The 24004-nt window shown below is 36.9% G+C and overlaps 1 protein-coding gene across 1 annotated transcript in view; it reads left to right on the top strand.

Annotated features, from left to right (window-relative positions):
- Nucleotides 1–24004, top strand: part of LOC128649393 (ADAMTS-like protein 1) — a 466596-nt gene that overhangs the window by 263076 nt on the left and 179516 nt on the right. The window contains exons 8-12 of the mRNA XM_053702643.1: nt 3141–3252; nt 9875–10013; nt 14249–14299; nt 22756–22960; nt 23042–23189. Coding sequence (XP_053558618.1) covers nt 3141–3252; nt 9875–10013; nt 14249–14299; nt 22756–22960; nt 23042–23189 — 655 coding nt within the window. The remainder of the gene's footprint in view (nt 1–3140; nt 3253–9874; nt 10014–14248; nt 14300–22755; nt 22961–23041; nt 23190–24004) is intronic.

Consider the following 24004-nt stretch of genomic DNA (forward strand, 5'->3'; position numbering starts at 1 on the left):
GAAAGAAAAGAGAGGTAGTTGCCTTAGTTTTATTCTCTTATTTGTCTGTGTATATCAACAGCAAAACTGTTCATTGCGAAAGATAATAAAATAAATGGTTTACTAGTATTAAAACCATTGCAGAGCTTTGCAAAATAGTCATTGAAAAGCATCTTGAGTATGTTTATTGTAAGTTCTTTGCTGTAGCCAATCAGGACCATATTTAAATGAACTCATGCCTAGAATTGCGTAGCATGCTGTTGGGGGCTGGTAAAATAAATAATATTTATTTACTGTTATATATACACACACAGGAACAAACATATATATATATATACACACACACACAAACACATATTGAGAAGGGTTAAATATGTTAATGTTTATTTTTAAGCAGGAAGCTCTTAACAAGTTTGTGGGATAGACGCTCACAAACTAATAAGGAGCATAAACACATCTCTATTGGTGGAGAGGGACACCCCAGACAATCATAATCATACAGTCAGGAACATATATTTGCACATTTCAGGCTAAAAATATACTTTTTACAAATGATTTATTCAGTGGAATATTTATAATATAGCTGCAAACATGATTGGAAAGATAACCAAAGGTTAGAAATATGTTTAACTGGGCAGGAAAACTTTCAGAGGTAGCTGCCTCAATTTTCTAAACCCTGAAAAACAACCCCAGACCGTGAGTCCTCCTCCACCAAACTTTACAGAAGGTGCTATGCATTCCGGTAGGTAACGTTCTACTGGAATCTATTTGCCACACCCATATTCCATCAGACTGTCAGAAAGTAAAGCTTGATTCATCACTCTAGAGGACACTGCTCCAGAGTCCAGTGGCAGCTTTATTTACACCCCTCCAAACAAACCTAGGTTAACTAAAGATAAAGGGCATCATTACATTATTCATTATCATTACTGCACAGAAAAACAGAGCATTAGCAAGTGTGCAGTTCTCAAATCCACATACATGTGATTGGAAAGTTGAGATTAGCATCCAAACTAATGCAATTAACTGTATGGGGCTTGCCCATGAGTAAATAGTGTACGCATAAAACACAAATTGCATTGCAGTCATATTAAGAGAGAGATGGCTAAGTCAGACATTTAGGGCTCCATTTATCAAATATCTTGCGGACATTATTTGCTGTAGTGAATCATGTCCACTGGATATTGCTGCAGGCGGACAGCATATACTGTCCGCATTTATCATTGCAAAAGCATTTCAGCAGAAACGACCGCTGCTTCTTAACTTTCATTTCAGGCAAGCCTGAAATGATGCGCCTCCGAAACAGCAATCGCTGCTTGATAAATGGAGCCCTTTGTATCTACTGAGGTTCCATGGAGGACGAGGTTGAGTGCCTGAATCTGTTATCATGTTGAGAGTTCTTGATATAAGCTGATGTTACAATATCATTTGTTGTGTGTATGTATAGAGAGAGATGATAGCACAGTAGCAATGCAGAATGCAGCCAAACCATATACCTACATCTAGCTTTGATCTGTAATTGATGTGACCTTTTAGAACAGTGTTCTGCTGATTACACCTCACTATCACTTTCCAAACAATTTAATACCCTGTTCTTGAGATTTTTCTACATAGTAAATATCTCAACGCTTGTGGTCTTATGTCACACAAGCTCTATTTGATTTCTTTTGAGACATTCAATCATTGTTTCTTCTTTTAGAATGTTATCCCAGAATGAATATTTACTCCTTGATGGCCAATATTTACTCAAATTCAATGTTGGTGACAGTGGGTGGCTTCATAACAGTGTTATGTGGTTTCCGTGATGCTCTTCACACTGGGCTACTTGGTATCCCGTTGCAGCATTCCTTGTTGTCAGACTTACTAGTCAGCATCTGGTTACTTATTTAACTGTGGAGAATGCGCTACACAAAGAAGCTAGCAATAAAGAAACCCAAAACTCACATGTGGGAGAGAAATGTATTAAATCACAGAGTATTTAAATCATTAGCTTAATTAGCAACATATCATAATTCTGGGCTTTCTTCAATTACAGTGACCTAAATGTATTAAGTCTGGAAGAGCTGATGACTGGATTTGTGATGTCTTCATCAAACCTGAAATTTCTAATCACCCCTAGTCACTAATATTAGACTTTTATTTTAAAGCCTGGCTAGTTTTCTTTTATAAAAAAAATGGAACCTGAAGTTAATGGAAGTTAAATACATTCTTATAAAATGAAAGTTTATATTGTAGTCACTTCTATATGTTAGAACTGAGAGATTGATCTATTTCCTTAACAGTGGCAGCTTTACCAATTTAGGGCTAGATTACGAGTGGTGCTCTAACTGTTGTGCACGAGCGATATAAGGTTTTTATTGGCTTTTTGCAAGTGCTGGAAATAGAATACGTATTACGAGTTGAAAGTAAAAGCGTTCGCTCCATCACAATCAAGATTTACGTGTTTCTGGTTTCGCTTGCTCACACTTTTTACTTTCAACTTGTAATACACACGCTACTCTACGCAAACATAGCTGGAGCGCTACATAGTACTCCACTCATAATCAAGCCCTTAACTAGATTTGTGCAGAGGTGCCAACATACAAATGGGATTCAGATGGTTAAGTAGTGGTGAGGATGGAAATGGGTTGCAGTAGGTTATCCTCACACATCTAAATTAGTATTTCCCTTCCACAATGAACAAAGGGGTTCATTTAAAAGCCCTTTAGTGTAATCTTAAACAAAATTAAACTTTAATGATTCAGGTAGAGCATTTGATGTTAAACAACTTTCCAATGTATTTCTGTTATCAAATTTGCTTTTTTCTCTTGGTGTTCTTTGTTGAAGACTAAACCTATGTAAGCTGATAGGAGCTTAGTAGCATGCATATGTCTATAGCAGATATCAAGAGAACTAATCAACATTGATAATAGAAGTAAATTAGAAAATAGCATAAAATTCCACTCACTATCCAGTCAATTTAAGTTTAATTTTCACTTTACTGTCTCTTTAAGAAGTGTAAAAGGGCTATTTTGGGATCTTTCCTGTTAAAAAGGCGATTGCGGCTGCAGGTTTTTAATGCAAAAATCGATTTTGCATTGTGATCACTCCAGAAACTTGACAATCAATTTAGACCAAATTGCAGATAAATTGTTATTAACCCCCATGTGTTTGTATTTCAGATTCGCTATGCCGGAGCTGCTGATAGTGTGGTGCAGTTTATTTTTTACCAACCTATTATACATCGCTGGAGAGAAACAGATTTTTTTCCTTGTTCGGCTTCATGTGGAGGAGGTAATAAAAATTAGAAAGGAAAAAAAAAAAGCCAAACTGTCATAAATGGGTCATGTGATTCAGGGGGGCTGGTTTTGCTGCACAAAGAAAAAGGTTCAGGGATATAGTAGAATGCAGCCTATAGTCAGCAGAACTTATCTGGACTTTCATTAAAACAACATCTCAGAGGACTAAACAACAAGTTCCCACAGGCCTATTGGAAGCTTACCTTAACTGATATGTGTGTAAGTGTAGGTTCTGTGTCCCATTTTATTTTAAGAACTGTATTTTGCATCTGCCTATTATGGGTTGTTGTTTTTTTTGGTATGTCCTTATGTAATTCGGCACTGTGTAACATTTATCTTTATTTTTGTCATTAAAATATTAAAGTGATGATAAACTGTTTTAAAATCAGGTCCGGAAACATACGCCTAGATTCCGAGTTTTGTCGGTAAAGACCCGCGGTGCTAACGAGCCTTTTTTTCCAGCGCACCCTTAAGACAACGCTGGTATTACGAGTTGTCTGAGTGGCTGCGTTAGCCTCAGAAAAGGGAGCGTTGATCAAATTTAGCTTCCCTTCAATTCTTAATACCAGCGTTGCCTACGGTAGCGGTAAGCTGTCTAAAACATGCTCGTGCACGATTTCCCCATAGGATACAATGGGGCTGAGCTGGCTGAAAAAAACCTAACACCTGCAAAAAAGCAGCGTTCAGCTCCTAACGCAGCCCCATTGTTTCCTATGGGGAAATATATTTTATGTCTACACCTAACACCCTAACATGAACCCCCGAGTCTAAACACCCCTAACCTTACACTTATTAACCCCTAATCTGCCGCCCCCGCTATCGCTGACACCTGCATTTTATTATTAACCCCTAATCTGCCGCTCCGGACACCGCCGCAACCTACATTATCCCTATGAACCCCTAATCTGCTGCCCCTAACATCGCCGACACCTATATTATATTTATTACTCCCTAATCTGACCCCCCCAACGTCTCCACCACCTACCTACACTTGTTAACCCATAATATGCTGACTGGGCCTCGCCGCCACTATAATAAATGTATTAACCCCTAAACCGCCACACTCCCGCCTCGCAAACACTATAATAAATTTTATTAACCCCTAATCTGCCCTCCCTAACATCGCCGCCACCTACCTACAATTATTAACCCCTAATCTCCCGCACCCAACGTCGCCGCTACTATAATAAAGTAATTAACCCCTAAACCTAAGTCTAACCCTAACACCCCCCTAACTTAAATATTATTTAAATTAAACAAAATAAATTTACTATCATTAAATAAATTAATTCTATTTAAAACTAAATACTTATCTATAAAATAAACCCTAAGATAGCTACAATATAACTAATAGTTACATTGTAGCTATTTTAGGATTTATATTTATTTTACAGGCAACGTTGTATTTATTTTAACTAGGTACAATAGCTATTAAATAGTTAATAACTATTTAATAGCTACCTAGTTAAAATAATTACAAAATTACCTGTAAAATAAATCCTAACCTAAATTACAAATACAGGTAGCCCTCAGTTTACGTCGGGGTTAGGTTCCAGAAGGAATGGTTGTAAATCGAAACCGTTGTAAATTGAAACTCAGTTTATAATGTAAGTCAATGGGAAGTGAGGGAGATAGGTTCCAGGCCCCTCTCAAAATTGTCATAAGTAACACCTAATACATTATTTTTAAAGCTTTGAAATGAAGACTTTAAATGCTAGACAGCATTATAAACCTAATAAAATAATCACACAACACAGAATATATAATTAAACTAAGTTAAATGAACAAAAACATTTGCTAAACCTAATAAAATAATCACACAACACAGACTTCACTTGCATTTTTCTGCAAACAGTTCTTTCTATGCATTCCAATCTGGACTGATGTATAGACAGGAAGATCTTGTTCCTTTGAAATCTGTTAGATAGCTCAGGTCTGGTTAAACTGATTAATTTCAGCTTGCTTGGCTTTGCTGCAACACAAGCGGACAGCTCCACCTACTGGCTATTTTAATAAATGCACTGCTTCTCAATGCTTTTCAATAGCAGTCACATGACTGGAAAAAAAGATTGTTATTCTGAAACGGTGTAAATTGAACCGTTGTAAAACGAGGGCCACCTGTACACCTAACACTACACTATCAATAAATTAATTAAATAAACTACCTACAATTATCTAAACAAAAATACAATTAAAGAAACTAAACTATAGTACAAAAACAAACAAACACTAAATTACAAAAAAAAAGAATTACAAGAAGTTTAAACTAATTACACCTAATCTAAGCCCCCTAATAAAATAAAAAAGCCCCCCAAAATAATAAAATGCCCTACCCTATCCTAAATTAAAAAGTAATCAGCTCTTTTACCAGCCCTTAAAATGGCTTTTTGTGGGGCATTGCCCCAAAGTAATCAGCTCTTTTACCTGTAAATAAAAATACAATCCCCCCAACATTACAACCCACCACCCACATACCCCTACTCTAAAACCCACCCGATCCCCTCTTAAAAAAAACTAACACTACCCCCCCTGAAGATCACCCTACCTAGAGCCCTGTTCACCCAGCCGGGCACCGATGGGCCAGAAGTGGACATCCGGAGCGGCAGAAGTCTTCATCCGATCGGGGCAGAAGAGGTCCTCCAAGCGGCAGATGTCTTCATCCAAGCGGCATCTTCAATCTTCAATCAACCATAGCGGAACGGAGCCATCTTGAATCCATCCGACGCAGTGCCATCATCTTCGTACGATGTCCTAAGTCCGAATGAAGGTTCCTTTAAATGACGTCATCCAAGATGGCGTCCCTCGAATTCCGATTGGCTGATAGGATTCTATCAGCCAATCGGAAATTAAGGTAGGAAAAATCCGATTGGCTGATGTAATCAGCCAATCGGATTGAACTTCAATCCGATTGGCTGATTGGATGAGCCAATAGAATGCGAGGTCAATTCTAGGGACGCCATCTTGGATGATGTAATTTAAAGGAACCTTCATTCGGACTTAGGACATCGTACGAAGAGGATGGCTCCACGTCAGATGGATTCAAGATGGCTCCGCGCCGCTACGGTTGATTGAAGATTGAAGATGCCGCTTGGATGAAGACATCTGCCGCTTGGAGGACCTCTTCTGCCCCGATCGGATGAAGACTTCTGCCGCTCCAGATGTCCACTTCTGGTCCATCGGTGCCCGGCTGGGTGAACACGGCTCCAGGTAGGGTGATCTTCAGGTGGGGTAGTGTTAGGTTTTTTTAAGGGGGGATCGGGTGGGTTTTAGAGTAGGGGTATGTGGGTGGTGGGTTGTAATGTTGGGGGGGATTGTATTTTTATTTACAGGTAAAAGAGCTGATTACTTTGGGGCAATGCCCTGCAAAAAGCCCTTTTAAGGGCTGGTAAAAGAGCTGATTACTTTTTAATTTTTAATTTAGGATAGGGTAGGGCATTTTATTATTTTGGGGGGCTTTTTTATTTTATTAGGGGGCTTAGATTAGGTGTAATTAGTTTAAACTTCTTGTAATTCTTTTTTTTTTTTGTAATTTAGTGGGGGGGTTTTGTACTATAGTTTAGTTTCTTTAAATGTATTTTAGTTTAGATAATTGTAGGTAGTTTATTTAATTAATTTATTGATAGTGTAGTGTTAGGTGTATTTGTAACTTAGGTTAGGTAATTTTGTAATTATTTTAACTAGGTAGCTATTAAATAGTTATTAACTATTTAAAAGTAATTTGTACCTAGTTAAAATAAATACAAAGTTGCCTGTAAAATAAATATAAATCCTAAAATAGCTACAATGTAATTATTAATTATACTGTAGCTATCTTAGGGTTTATTTTATAGGTAAGTATTTAGTTTTAAATAGAATTAATTTATTTAATGATAGTAAATTTATTTCGTTTAATTTAAATAATATTTAAGTTAGGGGGTTGTTAGGGTTAGGGTTAGACGTAGGTTTAGGGGTTAATAACTTTATTATAGTAGCGGCGATGTTGGGTGTGGGAGATTAGGGGTTAATAATTGTAGGAAGGTGGCGGCGATGTTAGGGAGGGCAGATTAGGGGTTAATAAAATTTATTATAGTGTTTGCGAGGCGGGAGTGCGGCGGTTTAGGGGTTAATACATTTATTATAGTGGCGGCGAGGTCCGGTAGTCAGATTAGGGGTTAATAAGTGTAGGTAGGTGGCGACGACGTTGGGGGGGTCAGATTAGGGGGTAATAAATATAATATAGGTGTCGGCGATGTTAGGGGCAGCAGATTAGGGGTTCATAGGTATAATGTAGGTTGCGGCGGTGTCCGGAGCGGGAGATTATGGGCTAAAAAAAATTATTATAGTGTTTGCGATGTGGGGGGCCTCGGTTTAGGGGTTCATAGGTAGTTTATGGGTGTTAGTGTACTTTATAGAACAGTAGTTAAGAGCTTTATGTTCCGGCGTTAGCCCATAAAACTCTTAACTTCTGACTTTTTTTTTGCGGTTGGAGTCTCGGAGGTAGAGGCTCTACCGCTCACTTCTTCCAAGACTCGTAATACCAGCGTTAGGCAAATCCCATTGAAAACATAGGATACGCAATTGACATAAGGGGATCTGCGGTAGCCTAGAGTCGCAGAAAGAAAGTGAGCGGTAGACCCTTTCCTGCCTGACTCGTAATACCAGCGTTAGATAAAAAGCAGCGTTAGGACCCCTTTACGCTGCTTTTTATGGCTAACGCAGAACTCGTAATCTAGCAGTTTATTTTTCCAATAAAACACAAAATGCAATATAAAAAACACTTCTTTTCTTTTTCTCTCCTGGTAATTCAAAACAAGCATGAGTAATATTATTTATAATTTTTTTTAATAGTATAATTCTTACTCCAGCAATAGCCTACCATCCTTGGTTTAAGAGCTACATTTTTGTTAAAATATATTGAAATTACAACTTTCATAATGTTTGTCATGGCTACTGTTCTCCAATCAGTGCTCTAGCAGTATGGCACTTTTTTGTAGCTAGAGCACCAATTTAAGTGTGCAGTCAGAGCTATTTGAATGCCACGGCTAGATAAAAAAGTAAGTTACACTGCATCTTCATTAGAAGTGATCAATTAAAGTCGCTTTAAAATATTTTTTAGATTACAGACCTGATTTTAAAACAAGGTTGCAATCATGTTACCAAATTGTTAATTGTTTGAGTTATTAGTAAATTTGCAGAGTTTGCTTTTCTAGGTATTATTGGAGTGTAATTGGGGTTCCCAAGACACCCTTATCCAAAGTTCTTGGGTGGTGGCAGCGTAGTTAATCTGGGGTGGTGTAGGCAGGATTTAGGGGTTAATTTAGTGTCCCTTTATGCCCTTGTAGAAATATAGGGATAAAGTAGCCAGAGGCTCCCTTAGTGATATAAACCCCCTTGATGCCCACACTCTACCCAGAGTTACTGGGCAGATAGAAGTAGCGGCGACAAACTTTATGAAAGTTGGCATTTAGATATATTTTAACAAAAATGTAGCTCTTCAGCCAAGGATAGTAGGCTATTTCTGGATTAATATTTATACTATGAAAAAAAACTATAAGAAATATTACTCATGCTTGTTTTGAAATACCAAAAATATTAATATTGCATTTTGTATTTTATTGGATAAATTATGTTTGCTATGATAATAAACAATTGTATTCAATTGATGTGTATTCTTTCCAAGTTGGGATGGTAAGCCAATTGGCTTACATTGTCATTTTAGAAATATCTAGATTTAGAACCGTATTTATTAACAGGACAATTAGTGGATAAACTCACATAAATATATGTTTCATTAAATTACAGTTAATGTGCTATAATATACAGGGCTCCCAATGCTTTATTGTCCTGTATGAACACTATAATAAATTTAGTTCAATTTTGTAACTATTTAGCTAATTAATCATCTGGTAGTTGGAATTGCTGTTTGGCATCTCTGACCAGATAGTTTGGATGTCTTGTCTTGGTTTAAATATCCCCATTTCATTCCCATAGGGAAATTAATTAGAGTTATTATCTTAATATAATAACATCTGCTGATTTTTTGAAAATCAAGTTACAAAAGAGATTTTCACTGTAAATGAACAATCTTAATATAAAAATAACTAAATCTTCTGTTTAAATAGATTGTTTTTATGAATCATATGGATGAATGCAGAACTTACTGTATCAGATATATGACACCATGGTCAAAAGCAATTTTTATTTTTTTATTTATATATATAATAAATTCTCGTGAAATTGAGAATCTATTAGAATATGTGTAGGAAGTAGAATGACTGATTGGCTTGACCAGCCAAGGACAACAGTGCTGCTTTTGTCTGTTTCTCCACCTCTTCAACCTGAATGCTGTATGTGTTGGAACTAGCAAGACTCTTTTATTAAGCAATATTTCTTTTCAAATGGCAAATGTGAGCTGATGGAAATTCAGGAGACACCTTGGAGGGAAGACCTAAGATACCTGTCTTTATGAATTTGTGCAATAACACTTTTAGCTCACAGCACCATATTACTAGCCATAGTAATATTGGCACCTGTTCAAGCCAAAACCATACATATACAAAGTGACAAAATAATCTATTATTGTACATTTAAGTTATGGAATCAAATAAATGAAGATCTAAAAGGCTTTGCAATTGCAGGTTACCAGCTAACTTCTGCAGAATGTTATGATCTACGAAGTGGGAGAATTGTGGCAGATCAGTATTGTCATTACTATCCTGAAAATGTGAAGCCAAAGCCAAAGTTGCAAGAGTGCAACATGGACCCTTGCCTGGCCAGGTTAGTCATCCTTTCTTTGTCTTTACAATATATAAAATAAATCTGGTTGACACATTTTATGGGTAAACGTAAAATCATGTATAGGGACCGATTAATTAAGGGCTGAATGGCCCCTAATGCTGCTGTTTTCGTGTGAGCCTTCCCGGAAACAGTAGTTAATAAGCAGCAGTCTTAAGAGGCTCTGAGGCTGTGGACATTAATCTGCCGGATCGTGTACAATCGGGTTGATTGACACCCCCTGCTAGCGGCCGAATGGCTGCAAATCTTCAGGGGTCAGCATTGCACAAGCAGTTCACCAGAACTGCTTGTGCAATGTTAAATGATAAATCTTCCCCATAGAGTGAAATAACAGCTTTAATATTGAGAGCATCTGGGCTTTGTAACTACTGATTGTAGGTTACAAGTAAGTTACCTATTTATTATACAATTTATAAGCAATCAAATACATAGGGCTTCATCGTTTTAGGCTCACCTGAAACTAAAAGATGGCGGCTTGAAATCATCCCGATCTGATTGGCCACTAGTGAGCAGGGGGCAGCATTGCACAAGCATTTTCGGTGAAATGCTTGTGCAATGATAAATGCGGACAGCGTATGCTGTATGCATTTAGCGATGTCAAGCGGACAGCGAATCATGTCCGCTGAACACTTGGTAAATCTAGCCAATAGAATGTAGTGGGTAATTTAAAAGAAATGTTGATTTGGTTTTCTACTTGAATAGAATCTACATCAAAGTTTGTTCACAGCCTGGATATATAAGTGGCCCGGAATGCTTTGTGCTTGGATTTCTTCTTTTATTTGGTATGTAACAAACTGTATGAAAAAAAAGAAAAAGTTATGTCTGTTATTGATGACACAGTATGCAGTATGGGTATATTCTCTAATGATTAAACAATTCTTTATTGATTTCTACTATAGTGTAATGTCAAAATGTGTGGTGCATGTTCTCAGGAATAGAACATAAATAGAAACAGTAATAGACTTATTATCTTTCACAAATGGTTGCAGTGAATGCAAACTACTACAGAATGTTTGAAGAAAAAAACTCTGTGGTTTTTAAAACTCTATTGCTCATCTATGAAGAATTTTTGCTGGTCCTCTGAAAGGTATCGTCTGCTATTAAATCTCTGATTAGAGGAATTTATCTGATCACCAGATACAAGATCCTTGTGTATTCAGTATATGCAGGGCACTATTGCTTGTGTCATTTGCTCAAAACGAATAAAGGGCCTACATATATTATGAACACATGTCTGCCTGTTCCATGGAATATAGTTACTTATGATAATTTGTATTGACCAATATAAGTGAAATCATTAGTTATTTGTGCATTCCCAGTCTGCGCTATTACTAGTATGCTATGCATATAGTATAAAGGGGCCTAGGCAGTATCTCCCATAAGCACATCACTTCTCCACTTTCTATGAATTGGATCCAGGCATCAAAACCTCAGAAACAAACTAAGTTAGGGATATTTCATTCACATGGTCTTCTTTTTTTAAAGTAGGGTGCATAAAGTCTGAGTCTACTATCCCCAACTAATTATCACCAACTGACTCATTATTTAATTCATTATTTATATTTTTGTTATATCTGTATGTGATATTGCCATTTATCGAAATATCATTTTTTGCATATAGATTTTCAAAACTCTTTTTAAAACGGTATCATTCTAGCACACACGTGAGTTCTAATACTATGATTTTGTTGGTGCTCCTGCTAGTGCTACTGTTAGTTGAAATACCTTTTGTAATCATATTAAACAAGCTTAAAGGGATATGAAACCCATATTTTTTTCTTTCATGATTCCAGTAGAGCAGGAAATTTTAAGCAACTTTCTAATTTACTCCCATTATCATTTTTTCTTTGGTATCTTTATTTTAAAAGCAGGAATGTAAGCTTAGGGATCGGCCCATGGGTGCTGAACCTAAAATGGGCCGACTCCAATGCTTACATTCCTGCTTTTTTCAAATAAAGGTACCAAGAGAACAAAGAAAAATTGATAATAGGAGTAAATTAGAAAGTTGCTTAAAACATGCTCTATCTGAATCATGAACAACAAAAATGTGGGTTTCATATCCCTTTAATGAAGGAATCTGAAGGCAAGCAGTTCATCTGAGTGCTAAAAACTGTCTTTATTCTTTATTTCAGTATGTACTAACAAACTTTACTTTTATTAGTGGAAATGATGTATTTTTGTTTTCAAACTAATTTGTTTTTCAGAAATACGGAAGTAACAATAGATTGTGGTATTTTGTTATATATTTTGTGAACATTGGATAATTGGTTACAAAAATGATACTTGTTCTGTAACATGCAAACTACCCCTGGTAAAATTTATATTTGGTAACTATGTGCCTAGTTAGTGGCATTTTGTGCATTGTTGAGCAGGGTAAATTATGCACCCTACCTCTAACATGAAGAATATTAGTGTATATTGTTTAAGGTACAACTGAAGTGGAAAGCACAGCTGAAAGTATACTATCAGAACAACTTAGTGCATACTGCAGATGTTTAACAATTCTATTTAGTATTTTAGAAATGCAGAACCCTAGACCTTTATTCTTTTTCCTTATCTATAGGAAAATTTGTAGATTTTTAAAAAAAAATAGAATGTCAAGAAGAACATTTGAACATAAAAGATACAGTTTTGTCTCACTCCTATATGTGCCACTAAAGAAGCATTTCGGAAAACTAATATCCTGATAGCATTACCACCAAGCTGTAATTGTATTGAACTAGCTGTAAATGTAACCTTCCAAGTTATATAAAGACTATATAGTAAAAAAACGTGCTATTTTCTCCTACATTTGAGGCTACACAACTGAAAATACAAGTTTACTTTGACTAATAACAATATAATCTGTTATGTGACTTGTTTGCCAAGTTTGCTTATTTTACCCACAAGTTAAATTCTCAATATTATAACTGTTTGCATTATACAGAGCTATTTTTTTTTTTATTCCCCTGTCTTGCTTTGCTGAAATCTGTTCAATCTGTTCGGCATTTGCCATTAACAAGACTTAGCAAAACACACAGCTTCTCCTAGCAGTCATTTCACTGCACTTGAAGTCGGCAATCAGTTTAACAATTGCCAGAGCAACTGGAAGGTTTCCTGGCCTGATCAAGGCAGCCTACTCCGATAAGCCTGGAGAAAACCCCAAGTGAATAGCTGAATCCCTATTTTATTCAGATCAAACTAACTGCAAAAGTCAATGATATTTACTTAGCTGCTCAAGGGAAGATATTTTTGTTTTCAGAAACAAAATAGGCTGTTCTTGTAGGTATTATCAGTGCCTGCTCCTCAAGTGATGAATAAATACATATTGTCAAGACAAGTATAACAGAATTTTCTCGGCTAATCTCAGAGGTCATTTTAGTTCAGCCAGAAGTTGGCGGCCGTTGCAGGATGTTACCAGCAGCTTTTCCTCCAGGTTGTCATCGGCTTTTGCTCATACAGTTCATTGGACAGGGCTTACAATAGAGTGGAAAGTGTATCACAAACCTTGATGTTACAAGTGGCGTCACAAAGAGCCTATTATATTCCTATACTGATTAAAGGGATCCTGCTAAATTCTTAGTCACATACACTCTGTAAGCATCACAATATAAGTATTTGCCACTCTCAGTTACTTGCTTTACCCTCCCTCAGTTTTACTAAATAGTTTGACCAGCCACTAGAGGATCATACTGGAAGTATTTTGTAAGTTGTAAAAACAATTACATTATTTTAAGACATTTGTATTGCAATTACAGTGCTTAAGAAGCCATTAAAGGGACATGAAACCCAATTTTTTAATTTTATGATTTAGAAAGAGCATACAGTTTTAAACAACTTTCTAATTTACTTCTATGATCTAATTTGCTTCATTCTCTTGATATTCTTTGCTGAAAAGCATATCTAGATAGGCTCAGTAGTTGCTGATTTGTGGCTTTAATTTTCCAGCCCCTTGTATCATGTGACAGCCTTCAGCCAATTACAGACTCATATATGTGTACACTGGGAATCCTTATACATGCTCAGTTGTAGCTCAGAAAGTGTGAATATAAAAAGACTGTGCACAATTTGATAGTGGAAGTGAAATGGAAAGTATCTTTTAACTGGCTGATATATGCTTTTATGTGTTTAATATGCCATTAAATAGTTGTATGATCCTTTAAGCTATGCTGCTTTATTATATTAATACCTAGTTTGGGTGCCTTTTACTGATAATTCTTGGTATTTACTCTTTATAGTGATGGCTACAAGCAAATTATGCCGTATGACCTTTATCATCCTCTTCCAAGGTAAGTCAATTCATTGTCCACTAAATTTGTAGTCACCATTCCATTCTTCTGTCCTGGTTCTCTTTCTGAATGAAAGAGAATGAAGATACAGGCTTTGTACCTATTTCTGTGCTGTTTCTTTGCTGCTGCAAGCTTCAGAATATGCAATAATACAGGGCTCCCAACCATCTTGTACATGTATTGTATTGTCATCTTAAAGCAGTGATTGCTGTGTTATATCTGCAGCTTTAACAAACCAATTAAGTCAAAATTATCACCTGTTGGTTGAGGAGCTTATGTTAAATATATATAAAATGTGCTCTTTTCATTAAAAAGTATTCCTGTTCTGAATCTGAATATACATACTTTTTGTTGTCAGGCTGTGGAGACTTTTCCCTCTTGACAAATATAACTTTTTCAATTGCTTTACTACTATTTACTAATGCAATACTTTTAATTAGCATGTTTAATTGCTCCACTTGCTGCCAATTATTGCTACACCATATGGATGATGAAATATTATTGACAACAATGTCACTTTTGTTTTTTTGCATAAAACAAACTAATGATAGTAAATATTTTTTGTTTTTGTTGATTCTAGTATTGCATGGCTTTCATTCTGTTTACAACCTTCTTAATTGTTTTAATGACTGAATTATGCATATATATTATTCTACAAGAAATGTATTAATGTATTTAAACATATTTTACATTACAATTTTGTATTATGACCCTGGGGAAAGTCTCCCAAGGGTGATGGGAGAAACCAGATGTGGACTCCTTGTCCAATGTGCTTATATAGGGATATGGCTGCCCAAAGGAGGCTGAAATGATCATCTGGGGTTGCCATTTCCCTTGTTCAGATGAGAATTGCCTGGTGTTTCCGGGCTGGACTTACCTTGTTAGGCGGGATCAGACTGATATACTTCAGGAAAGTTTTCCTCTGTGAAAAGCACAATTAGGCTAAAAGAAGCTGCTCCTAGGTGGTAACTGGGCCATAGAACATGCTACTGAGCTGGTGTTCGTTCCTGTCAGACTGCTTTTCTTTCTGTTTGTATTTGCATTATGACTCTGGGGAAAGTCTCCCTAAGGGCAATGGGGGAAACCAGAAGTGGACTCCTTGTCCAATGTACTTAGAGGGATTTGACTGCACCTCAGTGACAAGGCCCAAGGAGGCCAAAACGATCTTCTGGGGTTGCCATTTCCCTTGTCCAGAGGAGAGTTGTCTGGTGTTTCCGGTCTGGACTAACCTTGTTAGGCGGGATCAGACTGATATACTTCAGGAAAGTTTTCCTCTGTGAAAAGCACAATTGGGCTAAAAGAAGCTGCTCCTAGGTGGTAACTGGGCCATAGAACAAGCTACTGAGCTGTTGTTTGTTCCTGACAGACTGCTTTTCTTTCTGTATGTATTTGGTGACTCACAGTCATGTTTGCTCACATCTGCAAAAAAAAGTGCAAATGTTTTCAAATTATCCCGAAATCATTACACACAATGAATTTTTGTTGCGGGTTAGATTGCTAAGAATTTATAACGTATTGCCACTGTAAATCATATAATTGTAATAAGGTATACAGCTTACTAATTATATTTTAAACTATTTTATTAAGGTAAACTTGGAAAAACATGTTTTCAGTTATTTATTTCCACATAAATATTCCCTGGTTGGGTTTTCTATTCCTTCTCTTCTCTAACCAATTCATTACTTTTCGATTACATTGTAAACGTCAAATAATTGGTTCATCATGTTTTACTTTTGCTGTTATACTCTTATAATAATACTTAACCCCATGTCTGTTGGATATGTCTTTATTGGTAAGTAGATAACTGCAGGAAACTATGAAAAATGAGTTAAATAAAACTACACCTTTTTTTCATACGGAGATGAAGGAGCAGTTTTTAGAGTAATTTGATTCCATGGCTTCTCTGGCTTCTGAAAATCACATTTTTTAATGACCCAAGCGCCCATGCAGACTTCTCATGAGTGTGAAAATATTAGTTTTAAATCTCATTTTACAGTTCTGAAGTCAGAGCTGCTTTAATGATCTAAAGCGTGAGGAGAGCCTAGCTTTCTTGGAATTTGGAATGCAAGCTCTATTGTTCCCTGTGCTTGACTTCAGACAATATACAGTAGCCTCAATTCCCTCAGCTGGGATTTTTTTTTCTTTACGTATATTATAAATGTGGTGTGTGAAATAAAACCTTTCTTCGAACAAGGCATGAAACAGAAATTTTGACAGCAGATAACCAATGTGTCCATCAAGTCTAATTACATATCATGGCAAAGCCTTCACTTGTGTCTCTTTGTTTTCTGCAGGAAAACAAATTGCTCCTAATAATGAGGAATTACCCTCAATAATACACAATTCTTTATATATTAATTATAACCTCTTATATCTCATCGCTATCCTACTTTCTCTACTAAGTCCATAAACCCTTCCTTCCCAACAGTTTCCTTCTTACTGTTTCTCAAACTACAAATTGACCTTCAGGTTTCCATTTTCATATCATGTCCTCTTTTTGTAGTACAAAAGTTTCTGGGGGGAATCAAACTATATATTTGTTCCTGAAAATGATATCATTAAAAATAAGAGGGCTAATAGAAAAAAAGGTGCAATTTGTTTCTATGATACTGGCAAAAAAAAAGATGTGTAAAATTCCTAATAAATAATATTACAGAAAATATAGAATTTCACCTTAAAATAAAATGTAGCTTGATGGAAGGATGTCTAATGCAGGATTAAGAACCAATATGTCTTGCTCATTATACAGAAATTATTTTCTTGCTTCTCTTCTAGAATTTATTACATTTTATGCATGGATTACATTAAAAAAAACAGAACATGATTTTTATATATATTTAAATCATTGTATTAAGAAACTGTAGCTTGTGTTAATACTGAGCAGGAACCTTAATTATAAGATACTAATTCTTCTTCAAATCCCAACTCCCTACTTCCACTCATTTTAGATAATATGTGCCTCATATATGTTTCTCACAATTGTACTGAGCAGTTAATTGTTAGCATGTTATTATGCCCCACTCTGGGTTGCATTTAGACCACTTATAAACAATTTCTATATTTTTTGAGAGCATGGGCTGCAAGATATAATGAATGCAAGTTGTCCCTTAAAATTTGCTGTCATCGCCCCCCCCCCCCCCCAAAAAAAATGTCCTAGGTCAAAAAACACACCCCTGGGTTAGTTTATAAGATGTTTGTTAAATTAAATCAACAGAATATATAAAATGTTTAAATGAGAAGCTTTTCTAGGGCCCAATGAAAAAAGCATGGCCACAATAGCGTTGTTAAGGTATCTGCATGGCAATCAAGATTGCAGGTAAAATGTTCTAAAGGGATGACTGTTAGAAGACAGTCTGGCCAAGAGGCGTTTTAGTACATTTCATTGTGGGAGTTCTTGTGCAAAGATAAGTCACATAAATTAAGGCCCCTATTTCTCAAAGTCCAGATGGACAAATTTCCTGTCTGAGAACATTGTACATCCAGACTTTGATAAGTAGGAGCCTTCATTTGTGTTCCTTAAATATAATAAAGTGGTTTCTGTTTAGTAATAGTTCAAATAATCTATATGCAAATTAAGGGTCACAGTTATTGCAGTATATTGTGCAGCCGCACACCCTGGTCTTGCATAACCAATTGTGAGAGAGCAGGGACTTTAAGTCCTCACTGTCGACACTGACCAGGATGATTTAACTCTGCCACCCTTGAGGTGGTAGAGAGGCTTAGAGGAAGCAGTCTTATGACTTTAGCTACTAGCGTCTTAGACCCACTTGTGTGATCCTGCAACGCTCGGGCCCTGAGGCTGCGTCTACAGCTTCATAAATTAAGCTCTTTGTGCTCCATGTACTAACAGGCAGGCGAACAGCTTCTCAACTTGCGAAGCTGTCCATCCGCCTTTGCTACATACTACATCTGTTGATCCGCTGGCCCATATGTATCATTACACATTCATCGCAGTGTGTAATGCCCGCCCCTTCATTCACGCGACTAAAGGAGCTGTCAATCACCGAGAGTGAGCTCTCAGTGATTTTTCCTCGCCACCTCAGAGGTGGCGTAGGGTGTAAGAAGTAGCGGTCTAATCACCGCTGCTTCTTACATTGCTGGAAGCAGGCTTGTATATGTGAACCTGCCCCGCAAGGACTCCGGAGCAGCTTTTGCTGCTTTGTACATGGAGCCCTTTAAGTATAGATGTCTCTACGCTTAAAAACATTTTAGCGACCATGTCATTTTTTTGTTAATCAAACCAGCTTTTTGTTTAATGGCACATAAACATGCCATAATTTGTTATACCATTTTATTATTGCTCTGTTGCTTGCCCAGTACATTGCGTTTAACCTCTGCAATGGCAATGGATTACTGGTCTGGAGCTGGTCATAGCCAATGAGTCAATCAGGGGTGGCATATGCGTGTAGCTCCTTTTTTTGGTCATGTTCACCTTATGATTATTGTATTACTATTTTGGAGCTGACTTTAAAGGACCACTCAATGCAGTAGAATTGTATAATTAACAAGTGCATAGTAAAAAGACAATGCAATAACACTTACTCTGAATTTCAAATAAGCAGTAGATTTTTTTCTGACAAATTTATTTTTTCTCCCATTTTCTGACAACCTTGTATAATGTTACAGACATCAGCCAATTACAGACTAGTATACATATACCGTGTGAGCTTGTGAACATGATTAGTAGGATCTTGTTTCCCAGAAAGTGGGAATATAAAAAGACTGTGCAAAATTTGATAATGGAAGTAAATTGGAAAGTGTCTTAAAACTGCTTGCTCATAAAAGTTTATTTTGACTTTGGTGTCACTGTCCATTAACTATGTGTTTAACCCGTTAACAGGGGTTAAATACATACTTCTTTTTACAACAACAGTGCAATACAAAATACCCTAGTATGTGGGGAATTGTATTGCTCCTTTAAATTCCTTTAGTATTAGTGCCCATTAAGGAAACAAAATACCCATTTGTTTTATCAAATGCTTTCTGTTTTTGCTGTGGGGTTATTTAAAATTGGTCAATACATGCAGCTTCGTTAGCGATGCTTGTTGAAATATATCAGTCTTTTGCAGCCCGATATCTAAAAAACCTCTTGTTCCTTAATTATTTGGCAAGAAAATTTGACACTTAAGTTTGTATATTTTCTGTCTCAGGTTGGCCTGCTTTTAATAAGCATTACATAATCAGCCAGGGTTGTGTTAACGGGAATGAATTTGCTTTACAAATTTGCATCCAATTGCAGAAACATTTACTGGCACATTTTTTACACTTGACACAGAGACGGGCTGGATTTCATTAAGCAGCATTCCTTGCTCAGAACAGGGATTGAATTGTTGCCCTTTTGCATTGCTTGTGTGTTACAGGATATCAACACTTGACAAATCCTAGTCATAGAGCACAGTTATAGCTGCAGATGTGTGAATTTTCTAGAACAGGTTTTCCCACCAAACACCAAGGGGTTAAAGTGAGGGGATGTGGGGTGCTAGAAAAAAAAATGGCACCTAAAGTGCCTTTACATGGAGGTGAATGGGGGACTGTGTTTTCACTATAAATATATATTAACAAAAGAAAGGGTTTATCACAAAAATTCACAGTTTCTATAGATCTGAATCCCTTCCTCTTAGATCCCTTAATGAGCGTCACGGACCATATGTAGCATTCTGAACAAGAGATAATGCCATAGAGCAGAGAGATATTCCCCACTGTTCTGAACTCACGCTACCCGGCTCTCACGGCTGTTCATATATCAACCGCACGCCAAAACCAGCGGGAGTGGAACCCTTAGAGCAGTCTGTGCTCAAACAGCTTATAGCTGTGCCCACTCACCGCTCTTCTTGTGCCTTCCCGGTAGCTGCCGTGTTGTGGTCTCCTGCTTCTGCAACAAACGCTGCTGCGAGTAGTCGGTCTGAGCCAATCACTGCAGTCGTAATCTAGCCCTATATGTTTCATTCCTTTCTGGGGGGGGGGAGGTTAAACACTTATGGCATAGTTCTCTCAAGCTCTCTGAGATTCTACAAGGTGCATAGTCAGGGGGGCCTCAGGGATTTTTTTTTTAAAGAAAACGTTTACCTTGTGAACTTTGTATCCCATTAAGGGGAGATTACTAATGTGCCTTGTGTTAATGAGAGATACTTTCTTTACAATATAATGCTCAGTAATTTAAGCTGATGATTTCTCTCCATGTTGAAGAGTTTTTGAGAATTGGACCCACAGTCTTACAGGGTCACTAGTGCTAATTACATGCTCTAACAAACTAGAGACTGTACTTTTTGTAATATAATGTCCCTTTAAAGGTGCATGTAAAATGTATTGTCTTTGCTGTCCCTTATTACAGTACCTTTCCATTGTCAGACCAAGCTGTTATAAGCTCAAACCAATGATTAAAAATGATTTGTTAGTAGTAGACAGTGTTTCCATTTTCTAGAATGCTGGGGCAGGTCCACTGATGTTGAACATTGACAATTTGTTTACATTTTTGGATACATTTTACAGATAAAAATATAATGAAGAGTTGCAGTTTGCCACTATGGGGCATATTTATGATTGTGCGAGCAGACATGATACGATATAGCGGATCATGTCCGCTGCACATCGATAAATGCCGACAGCATACACTGTCGGCATTTATCATTGCACCAGCAGTTCTTGTGAAGTGCTGGTGCAATGCTGCCTCCTGCAGATTCGCTAGCAGGGGGTGTCAATCAACCCGATCGTATTCGATCATATTCGCCTCAGAGCAGGCGGACAAGTTATGGAGCAGCAATCTTTAGACCGCTGCTTCATAACTTCTGTTTCAGGCTTGCCGGAAACACGGGGCATCAAGCTCTGTATGGAGCTTAATAATTATGCCCCCATAGCTTTGTTGGCAACAAAAAGTTAAATGGTGGGAAAATACATTTGAGTGCAGATGGCAGGGGTCTTGGCCAGTTTGTGGTTATGGTAAGTAGGAAATAAATGCAATTGAGGTTGTGGTAGCAGGGGAACCTTTAGAGGGGATTTATTGTGGTGGGTGAGGTTTAATTCTATGGATATATTTTTGGTTAAGGGGTTATATTTCCAGCGGAAGAATACCGTCCAGCAGGTAGTGGGGAAAATAAGGTTTAAGGCAGGATCGATGTGAAACCATTGATCAGTATTGGAGTCAGGAAACTCTACATTTGTCCTATATTTACCTGGCTATGTCATCAGTATATTCTCTAATTTGCTTTAAAAAAAAGTAGGATAAATGGAATAATTTTTAGAGAGAGAGGCACACACAGATAGATAGGTAGACAGGCAGATAGATAGGCACACACAGGCAGATAGGCACACACACAAATAAACAGGTGCACACATAGATAGATAGATAGATAGATAGATAGATAGATAGATAGATAGATAGATAGGTAAACACACAGATAGATAGGTAGACACACAAATAGATAGATAGACAGGCAGATAGATAGGTACACAGACAGATAGATAGGCACACACACAGATAGCTAGACATGCAGATAGATAGGCACAAAGACACAGATAGATAGGTAGACAGGCAGATAGACACACACAGATAGATAGGTACACACACAGATAGATAGGTACACAAACAGATAGATAGGCACACACAGATAGATAGGTAGACAGGCAGATAGATAGGCACACACACATATTATTAGGTAGAAATGCAGATAGATAGGCACACACAGATAGATAGGTACACACACAGATAGATAGGTAGACAGGCAGATAGATAGGCACACACACAGATAGCTAGACATGCAGATAGATAGGCACAAAGACACAGATAGATAGGTAGACAGGCAGATAGGCACACACACATATTATTAGGTAGAAATGCAGATAGATAGGCACACACAGATAGATAGGTACACACACAGATAGATAGGTAGACAGGCAGAGAGATAGGCACACACACAGATACATAGGTAGACAGGCAGATAGATAGAAAGATAGATAGATAGACACACACAGATAGATAGATAGATAGATAGATAGATAGATAGATAGACAGACAGGCAGATAGATAGGCGCACACAGATAGACAGGTACGCACAAAGATAGATAGGTAGAAAGGCAGATAGATAGGCACACACAGATAGATAGGTGCACACACAGATAGACAGTCAGATAGATAGACACACACAGATAGATAGGTACACACAAAGATAGATAGGTAGACAGGCTGATAGATAGGCACAGTATAAGTAATATAAACAATATAGATAATATAATAGTTATCATACCATGTTGATATAATAGATACCATAGCATATGATTTCCAAGTTTGTGTCTATTTTAAATTGCTTTGCATATAGTGTTTGTTTGTGTCTGTGTATATATATATATATATATATATGATAGCACTTCCTACATAGACTAGATTTACTGTTTTCTATGTTACCCTTTATATAAACAATTCACTGAAGCTCACTCATATCTACATCTCTTACTTTGCTAAGATGGGAGTCTACTCCATGGACCGCTTGCTCTTCATCCTGTGGAGGTGGAATCCAGAGCCGCTCTGTCTCCTGTGTGGAGGAGGATATGCAGGGGCACATTAGCTCTGTAGAAGAATGGAAATGTATGTACACTCCCAAGATGCCTATCGTACAGCCATGCAATATTTTTGACTGTCCCAAGTGGCTGGCACAAGAATGGTCACCAGTAAGTTACCTGTGTTAACATTCATGTGATTGAATATTGTGTTTTTAGGACATTAGAACATTTTTTTCTTCTTCTTTTCAGTGTACTGTTACATGTGGACATGGCTTGAGGTATCGAGTAGTTCTCTGTATTGACCACAGAGGGATCCATACAGGTGGCTGTAATCCTAAAACAAAGCCTCATATAAAGGAAGAATGCACTGTGCACATACCTTGTTTCAAGACCAAAGGTAAGTGCTAGAATAAATCTCATACACTATCTCTGTAATATGATATAGCAATAAAGACAGAATGGCACAAAGTATTCTATTAAAATATGTGAAAAAACTGTTAATAAACATTAAGTAACGGAAGATATTGGCATATTAAAGTGATACTGACAATTCTTAGTATAATTGATGTTAAATGGACCAGGTGCATGACTTTTAAAGGGGCATTAAAGGAATAGGAAATTCAAAATTAAACTTGCATGATTCAGATAGAGCATGTCATTTTAAGACACTTTTAAATTCACTTCTATTTTCAAATGTGCTTTGTTCTCTTAGTATCCCTTGTTAAAAAAGGAATATGCACATTTCATACACAAGTGGGAGCTGCTGCTAATTGGTGCCTGCACACATTTGTCTCTTGTGATTGGCTAAATAGATATTTTCAGCTTCCTGTCAGTAGTGCGATGTTGTCCCTTCAGCAATGGATAACAAAAGGCAGGAAAAAGTCTTGCTAATGTATAACATTCACAGCAGGAAAAAGTCTTGCTAATGTATAACATTCTTGCAAAACTGCTACCATATAATACTACAGACACGTGCACGACCCTGAGCTTACCTTCTGGCTTTTCAACAAAGGATACCAAGAGAAGAAAATTTGGATATGTAAATTGTAAATTTGTTTAAAATTGCATGTTCTGTCTGGATCATTAAAGAAAAATGTAAGTGTCAGCAGAATTTAATGCATATGTAATATCAAAGGATAAAAAAATTATTTACATTTTTAGTGCAAGTGCATATTTGTGCACAACTGATTACGAATTATGCTTTGATCACTT

The sequence above is a fragment of the Bombina bombina genome, chromosome 2 (assembly GCF_027579735.1).
Source record: "Bombina bombina isolate aBomBom1 chromosome 2, aBomBom1.pri, whole genome shotgun sequence".
Classification (NCBI taxonomy): domain Eukaryota; kingdom Metazoa; phylum Chordata; class Amphibia; order Anura; family Bombinatoridae; genus Bombina; species Bombina bombina.